The sequence below is a fragment of the Saccostrea cucullata genome, unplaced genomic scaffold, assembly GCF_032062105.1.
Source record: "Saccostrea cucullata isolate Sc308-1 unplaced genomic scaffold, CSIRO_AGI_Scuc_v1 ctg12562, whole genome shotgun sequence".
NCBI classification, from domain to species: Eukaryota; Metazoa; Mollusca; class Bivalvia; order Ostreida; family Ostreidae; genus Saccostrea; species Saccostrea cuccullata.
In genome coordinates this window covers 1-8,568 of record NW_026921272.1, presented here as the reverse complement: position 1 = coordinate 8,568, position 8,568 = coordinate 1, and the positions used below count along the sequence as shown (strand labels likewise).

The 8,568-nt window shown below is 34.5% G+C and overlaps 1 protein-coding gene across 4 annotated transcripts; it reads left to right on the top strand.

Moving 5' to 3' along the window:
- Positions 1-266: 266 nt before the first annotated feature.
- LOC134259605 (protein argonaute-2-like) lies at positions 267-8,103 on the top strand. 4 transcript variants are annotated; one of them, XM_062742210.1, is made up of 4 exons: positions 267-591; positions 5,781-6,006; positions 6,136-6,186; positions 7,973-8,103. In XM_062742210.1, the coding sequence occupies exons 1-4, from the start codon at positions 340-342 to the stop codon at positions 8,086-8,088; spliced, it is 645 nt and encodes a 214-aa protein (XP_062598194.1). In that variant the 5' UTR covers positions 267-339; the 3' UTR covers positions 8,089-8,103. The 4 variants fall into 4 exon arrangements, with proteins under 4 accessions (XP_062598194.1, XP_062598193.1, XP_062598192.1 ...); XM_062742209.1 differs by having other exon boundaries at positions 6,100-6,186; XM_062742208.1 differs by having other exon boundaries at positions 5,781-6,099.
- The last annotated feature ends 465 nt before the right edge of the window (positions 8,104-8,568 follow it).

The window sequence follows — 8,568 nt, the reverse complement described above, 5'->3', positions numbered from 1 at the left end:
TTAAATTACTTTTCATAATGACACATTTTGAATTAGCAAAATAAAATTCTCAATTTTTTTTTTGGCTCATATTGCTTAAAAGCTCACCTTCCATTATTACTTTAGTATTGTGTAGGATGTGATTTCAAATGTCACGAATCGTTGTACTTTCTGTCAAGAGATTTTCTTGTAGGTGCATATTGGAAAATTTTGGACAGTTTATCTACATTGATCTATTTGCCTTTTGCAATACCTGTCCGAAATCTACGAAGAACGACTTACTTTGTTACATGCCGCGCCGCCATTTTTGCACAAACAACATTCGTCTTTTGATTTCTATTACTTCCACGTTCATCCATTATGTATCCTAACTGGGGTAATGTCCAAGGAGGATATGGACTTTATGGACAGATGGATCCAAACTACCAGCAGCAGTTGTTACAATGGCAGCAGATGAATCAAGTAGGAGGACAACAATGGGGGATGTATGGTCAGTCCGCTCAGCCGCCACTGCCAGCCGGGGGTGACACCAAGCCACCGCCACCCGAGCCCCCAGCCGACGAGAAACCACCACTCCCTCCCGACCCACCACCTGATGGGGGAGAAACTAAGGTGGGTACCTAGCTTTACCGTAATTAGAGTTTGTGGTTAAAAGAAAGCAATCGTTTAGAGGGGTCAGCCAGGTCCAGTCTGAGTCCATAGACTATTTCTACCTACGTAGTTATGAATGTATTTAAACTTACTTAAAGTAGCTATTTTTACTAGCTGCAGAACTGTAGCATTATGGTTTTATGTTCTAGTCTTGACCATAATTAATGCTACAGATTCCGTAATGCAAAAAATGTGCAATTTACGGTGCAAGATTTTTTGCGCACTGTTTTGGAGAATTTCTCCGTTTTCCAACATTGGTAAATCATATATCTTTCCCTCCATAATTCTAGACACATTTTTTAATAATTTAATTTTAGAGTTAACACGTCATTTGATTGGTTAAGTGGTTTTATCCATTTTGTATAACATAACTTGCCGATGTCACAATGAGTTATGTCAAAAACGTATTACTCCGCTTGACGTTAACTTTTAAAATATGTGATATTTGAAGCTAAGGAAAAAATGAAAAAATTTTCTCATTGTCTACATTGAAATTAAATTATAAGGAATGAAGCTTATTTCAACTTATATAATACGATATAACATAAATTGGGGCAGTTTACGCTTTTTTATAAACCACTTTGCAGTTTATAAAGCATAGACTGTCTCAAGTTATGTTATATCGTATAACAAAAGTTGAAATAAGTTTCATTCCTTAAATAAATCTATATATTATACACCTCGCAATACTATACAGTTGTCTCTTCAAGCGATAAACTGGCTTGAATTAGAATTTTTTGCAATTCCTCGGACAGTTTAAATAAAGCCAGTTTATAGACTGTAAAGGTGAACATTAAGGGTCGAGAGGAGGATAAGTTATACAATTTCTTTTACAAATGTGTCCGGAATTAGGGGCTGATAGGTGGATGATTTACTAAATTGGAATGTAAAGAAATTCTCCCAAACAGTACGCAAAAAATCTTGCGCTGTAAATTGCACATTTTTTGCATTACGGGATTTGTAGCATTATGGTCAAAGACAAATATATAAAACCATAACACTTCAGTTCTGCAGCTACTATTTTTACCTACTTTTTGTATTATCTGCATTTTGTGGCCAAAACACCAAATGGCGCAACATGGTGAGTACCATATATTTTGATACAGTCACAATATTTATGATGAATACGATGAAATGTTGGCCAAAAAATGATTACTTCCTAAATCATCAATTTTACATTAGTTCAGGGTTCGACACTAACTTTTTTACCTTGGTGGACCGCAGGTCCACTTGTCAAAAATTATTGGTGGACCTTCTCAAATCTAGTGGACCTTCATAAATGTTTGAATTAATGAATTAATCATTACATAAGGCTTGAAACTAACTATTCCAGTCAGACTTATAAAGGATAAGTTTAACCATTCAACAGAATCAAATCCATTAGTCAGGATTTTTGCAGCAATATTGTAAAACTTAAAAAAAAAAAAAAAAAAAGGATAAATCTACAAATCCAAAAATATTTTGTATTATTAACTACAATGGTAAAAACCTGCATTTATTTTTCTTCCAGATGTATATGAAATTTAAAATTCTAATTATTAATTACATAAAAGTTGTTCAGTAAAACAAGTTAATTTTTTATATATCTATGGATAAAACATTTTTATAGCAATGCAGAACTGATATAAGTACATGTATATGTATTTATTATTTTTTTTTTTCAATTTATTATTTATTCAGATAAACAGTGATCCTTTGTTTCTTTTGTGTGATATAATGTATATCAAGAAAAAAAACAGAAACTGCAGATTCCGTGTTTGTAAAATGTATGTAAATCACGGCTGTTTGAAAATCCATGAACAAAAATAAACAATGCATAAATTAATGCAGCTGTCAATCAATTCTAATTATCTCCAAACCTGGTCAACAGTGTGCGTTCAGGTGTGAAGCGATTTCCTGTTACCAAGTGTAATTTTCACACCTTTCTGTGCATTACGTAAACAGAGGAGAGACTGGCTAATTTGGCACGATTTTTACATGCTTCTTTTTCAAGGTCCGTGTTGAATGTTCTAACATCTCAATTTTATTGGAGTCATCAATTTTACATGTAAAATATATCTACTTGCTAGGTTTGTTTGATTACCTAAAACACATTTTATATTTATTTTCTGTAAAATACAGGTACTTGTTTGGAGGATTTAATATTTTGAGTTACGAATGTCAATTTAAAGAAGAAAAAAAACCCCGGAATTTTGCTGTTTTTTTGTTTTTTTTAAGTTTTTAAATTTTAAGTGGACCGACGGTCCACCTAGTCCAGAACATTTGGTGGACCTTCCAATTTTTTGGTGGACTCGGGCCGCCGGTCCACCGTTAGTGTCGAACCCTGTAGTTTCTATGCAAAATTGTTAATTCACGAAGTAAGCATTATTTGGTCAAACTTTTGTCATATCCATCATCAGTTATCACCACTGTATCAATAAATTTGGTACTCGCCATATTGGGCTGTTCGGCTGTTTGGCCACAAAATGCAAGTAAAAAGCAGAAAATAGGTAAAAATAGCTACTTTGGGTAGGATTAAATACAAACGTAATTATTAATAGCTACGTAGGTAGAAATAGTCTTTGGACTGGACTAGGGCTGTGTATTGAGCCAAAAATTTCGATACGATACGATACAATATTTTTTAAAGCGATATGCGATATATTGGATTCTAAAACAAGTCCATCAGAAAAGGCTTCTAAATCATTTTAATGCATACATTTCATAACAATTAAGTGTTTTATTACCCATTTTAAAGTTCTTGTCTCATTGTCTTTAAAAGTAACACTTCAATTAAAACTTTTGATGACAGTAAAATCAACATGTTAAAAAAAATTTCTCTTTCTATTTTGCAATAATTATAAAAACTGTTTTATTTCCTAAGAAATTATATAATTATTGAAGGTTTTAATTCAAAAAAGTAAAATATTTATCTTTGGTGATTGAAATTCCCATCTTTTAAACAGAATTAGAAGAAAAAATGTCTGTCCGATACGTATTGGAAGTTACTTTTCGATACAATATTTTTCTTGAATATCGATACGTATCGATATATTGGTACAGCCCTAGACTGGACCTATCAGCTGTTTAAAATTTTAACTGCCATGCTTTTACATTAGCTAAAGAGAAAATCCAGACAAACAAACCAGAGAGCATACAGATCCAAGTATTGATAAAACCTTTGATTTATGTCAGTGCTTTTTGTTGCTTTTTTCAGGTGTTATTTCTAGTATTTTTCCTGTGCTTGAAGAATGGTGTATGTAAAATTACCATATATTTTACTACAATTCCTGATACTTTATCTTTAGAGTACTCTATTTTAGAAAGACTTCACCATATACATAGGAACACAATTTTTAGCTCTACTGGTCAGAGACCAGAAGAGCTTATGCGATAGTAATGCGTCCGTCGTCCGTCCGTCTGTCTGTCTGTCTGTCTGTAAACAATTTTTCAAAATGCTACTCCTCCTACAGTTTTGGTCCGATTTCAATATAACCTGGCACACAAGTAGACTACACCAAGATACATAATTTTGTGCATTGGTTTATGATTTCGAAGAATGGTGTTGCCGTGGTTACTAAAAATAGAAATTTCTGTGAAATTCTTTCGAAATGCTACTCCTCCTACAGTTTTGGTCCGATTTCAATGTAACTTGGCACACAAGTAGACTACACTAAGACACATAATTCTGTGCATCGGTTTTTGATTTCGATGAATGGTGTTGCCGTGGTTACTAAAAATAGAATTTTCTGTGAAATTCCTTTAAAACACTACTCCTTCTACAGTTTTGGTCTGATTTCAATTTAACTTGGCACACAAGTAGACTACACTAAGATACATTAAATAGTGCATCGGTTTTTGATTTTGATGAATGATGTTGCCATTAGTACTAAAAATAGAAATGTCCGTGAAATTCCTTTAAAACCTCACTCCATCTACAGTTTTGGTCTGATTGCAATGGCTTCTTTTCTTATCCTTTGTTATAAGTACAAACCAGTAGAGCTACAGTCTCGACAGAGACTTCTGGTTTAAAGCTTACATTCGTCAATCAAAGGCCATTAAGTGCCTGCTAGTAACCATTGAAAGATAAATAAAATATTGTTGATGAAATAACATCCTTTCGGAAGTATGGAGAAATGGATATAATACATCAAAACATAAATAAATTATGCAACAAGAAGCATTGCAATAATTGAAGGTTTTTACAATGCATAAATGCACAAATTTATTCAACCTGAGAGACACAGTTCTGTGGCTACATGCACTTTAGTGCATAACTGTTTTGGGCAGTTGATAGGTAATTAAATTATCAATAATAGGAGTTACATGTAAGTGTATGAATAATTATCAGATATATTTCAAAAGTGAAGGAGAGCATAAACTACAAGAAATGATACCTAAAGTGAGCAACATAAAAAGTGATGCCAGATGGCATAAACTGAAGGTCTTGACATCTCTTGGACCTGTAGCTCTCTGTCTGAATTTTATCAAGCAGAGAGCTACAGTTTTGCAAGAAGAAATTTCTAGTTTCAAAATTGGGAAAATAATGTTTTTTGGGCATAAGGAATGGTACCATTAATTATTAATACCAGTTACACAGAGTAAAACTCTAATAACTCTTATAACGAAGTCACTAGGACCTACAAAATTACTTGGCTATATCCATAATTCATTTTATTTCATACGTGTGGATGATACTACCCGTTGGATAAACCGATGCTTTATCCACGGGTAGATGCTTTATCAATAGCACTTGCAGTTTTGACACGATCCTTCGCTTCAAGATTTATCTTTTTTCCTTAATGCTTGAAGTCCTGTGAGGGTCTATAGGAGATAATTGATTATGCAAGGTGAAGCCCTAATTAAGAGTTATTAAGTACTATCCTTTAAGAATCAAAGGACGAATGAATTGTTTGATTAAAGTTGAAGTTAATGATAATATGTTTGGATTTTCTGATGATCTTTAACTGTGTTGCAAAATTTTTACTGTGTCACATGCATAAAATGTGAATTGTTACTGTGTCGGAGAAAATTTTACTGTTTCGGGGCCAACATAGTAAAACAGTTGATAGAGAACCCTACAGGATGTGAAATTTGTCTATTTCGGCAAGAAAATATGTAATCTGGAATTTAATCTTTTCACCAAATCAAGTTATTTTCCTTTTTATCAGGAAAAAGAAATGAAGCCCATGTCTGATGCAGAAAAGCAGAAACTGACTCAGCTGCAGCAACAAGCAGCACAATGGCAACAGCAACAAACATGGACACAGCAGCAACACAGAGCGGGACAGGGATGGGGTCAACAACAGGGGGGTATGCAGCAGCATGGTGGCATGCAACAACATGGTGGCATGTATCAACATGGTGGTATGCAGCAACATGGAGGTATGCAACATGGTGGCATGCAGCAGCAGCAGGGAAACATGCAACAGCAAGGTGGCATGCAGCAGCAAGGAGGCATGCAGCAGCAAGGAGGCATGCAACAGCAAGGTGGAATGCAGCAACAGGGAAACATGCAACAACAAGGTGGCATGCAGCAACAAGGAGGCATGCAGCAACAAATGTCCGGAGGTTCAGGTTGGTTTCACAAAATGTATGCTTATATATGTATTTAGTGATTAATCTAAAGCATACCGTAATTTTCGGATAATAGGTCGATACTTTTTTTCTCAGAACCGCTGGGGTCGCCCAATATACGAATTCGACCTTTCTAAGGCTCAAGTTTACGAAAAATGCCCCAAAATCAATAAAATTTACGTCAATTTCAAAGCAAATCTGTGCCACTTTCATAACTTTTTTCATTATTTTACGCAGAAAAATTAATGCCCAGGTAAACAATAAAATATTTATTCTATAGCTTTCTTACAAAATAAATTCCATTAATTATACGTTGATGACAAAGGAAAACAACATTGCTTCATCTATTAAATAATTCCTCAACGTATTATCCATTAGGATTAACATCATGCGGTATCCATCTTGTGAAGTTAGGAAGTCGCTACCGTTTACTAAAAGTAAAACCGCAACCGTAGCAAAATTTAAAATACGGAAAAATTTTCAAGATCACAACTGTAGTGTTTTTACCATTTATTAGTAGCGATAAATTGAAATAGTATATTAATTTAACATATTTTTTATTGTCTTAAGCAAAGAATTAGCAATAAATACGGGTGACAGAAATATAATTTACATTGAATTACCGGCATACAAAGATTGGCTTCTAACAGAATTTTAATTGTCTGAAAGATAAAGGGATTTACACTGTGTACACAAAGGTGTAACACCTGTGTTCAGTTGGTTTAAATGCCTGCGGGGCATGATTATAACAAACCCACGTGCCGTTATAGGTATTAGTGTTACACATCATTGAACAAACAAAGCCGTGAAATTCATGTTGACAGTCAAATTGTGAATGTACTCTCAATTAAATTTATAAATTAAACTTATTAGAGTGTTAATATGATTTCAATTCTTTACTGTTGCTTGATATATACATTCAATGGTCATTTGCATGTTTTAGCGAATCCCTGGAGAAGAAAAATAAAAATGGCGGACATCGAAGTAATTGTCGTCCACCGGCAAATAATGTCTGAATAAAGTTAACAGGAATGTGTCCAAGTTGTTCTGAAATCGGAATTACTATTCTTTGGTCTCGGATATTTCCCGAATATTATAGCTGTAAAATAATAATGTATTTACGTGTTATTTATGCCTTTGATTTAACAACGGTGTGAAACTACAGAGGCATTGAACAGGCAAGTTGGAAAAAAATAAGTAGTACACAATTCAAAGAAGTTTTAACTACTTTTTAAAAAAAAAAACTTTATTTAAATTCTGTACTCATTAAAATACCTGTTCAATTTCTTGATATGTTTATGTCACGGAATAACCCCGGTAATTCTAGGAGTTTACCTGTTCTGATACGTTGTATCTGCGTAAGCATCTTTAGAAAACGGGAAACAAAGCCTCGTCCTATATAGTAAGTTCGTCCTATCTTAGGATTTTTCAAAAATTAAGGCTGAAAATGAGCCTTTCGACCTATATACCCCATCGACCTATAACCCAAAAATTACGGTACTAGCTTGGCGTGGTGTCTTGTCCCTTTTTTTAGTCACCATGCCCTTTAATAAATAAACATGCTCAGCAGTGGCAAGATTCACTAAATGCTCTAATTATTCAGTGCATGATGAATAATCTCATTGTTTACATAACGCACACAAAAGTATGAATTCAGGACTGGAATAATCTTAATAAACTATTATTTGATTGTACTGATTATGCAGAATTTGCTTCTTACCAAATATAGATTTACAGGCTTAAATTGAAATTCTATTGTTACTTGCTGAATTTTTTTTCATTTTAGGAAATCTCCAACAAAGAATAGAAGCTGTTTCACAAGAGGAGAGAGAATTTGATGTGCAATACCAGCAGTGGAAGAAACAGTATGATGACTGGCGGGAACAGAATCAGAGTAAGTAGGAATTGTTGTCAGATGGGAAACTTTGGAGAAAATAACAGTATGATGACTGGCAGGAACTCTGGAAAAAATAACAATATGATGACTGGAGGAAACAGAATCAGAATAAGTAGGAATCAGTGACAGGAAACTTGGGGGGGGGGGGGGACAGTTTGATGATGGGGGGGGGGGGAGAGACAGAGTCAGAATAAGTAGGAACCCGTGACAGGATACTTTGGGGGAAAAACAGTATGATGATGGGGGGAGGGGGAGAGACAGAATCAGAATAAGTAGGAGTCAGTGAGAGGAAACTTGAGGGGAAAACAGTATGATGATAAAGGGGGGAGACAGAATCAGAATAAGTAAGAACCAGTGACAGGAAACTTTTGGGGAAAACAGTATGATGATGGGGGAGGGGAGATAGAATGAGAATAAGTAGGAACCAGTGACAGGAAAATTAAAAAAAATAACAGTTTGATGACTGACAGGAACAGAATCAGAGT

Bases quoted from the DNA above. Each gene is read 5' to 3' on its own strand.
- LOC134259605 (XM_062742207.1), top strand. From the start codon at position 340: ATGTATCCTAACTGGGGTAATGTCCAAGGAGGATATGGACTTTATGGA. The intron at 592-5,780 runs GTGGGTACCTAG...CCTTTTTATCAG, and splicing joins CTGATGGGGGAGAAACTAAG to GAAAAAGAAATGAAGCCCAT. The intron at 6,187-7,972 runs GTTGGTTTCACA...TTTTCATTTTAG, and splicing joins ACAAATGTCCGGAGGTTCAG to GAAATCTCCAACAAAGAATA.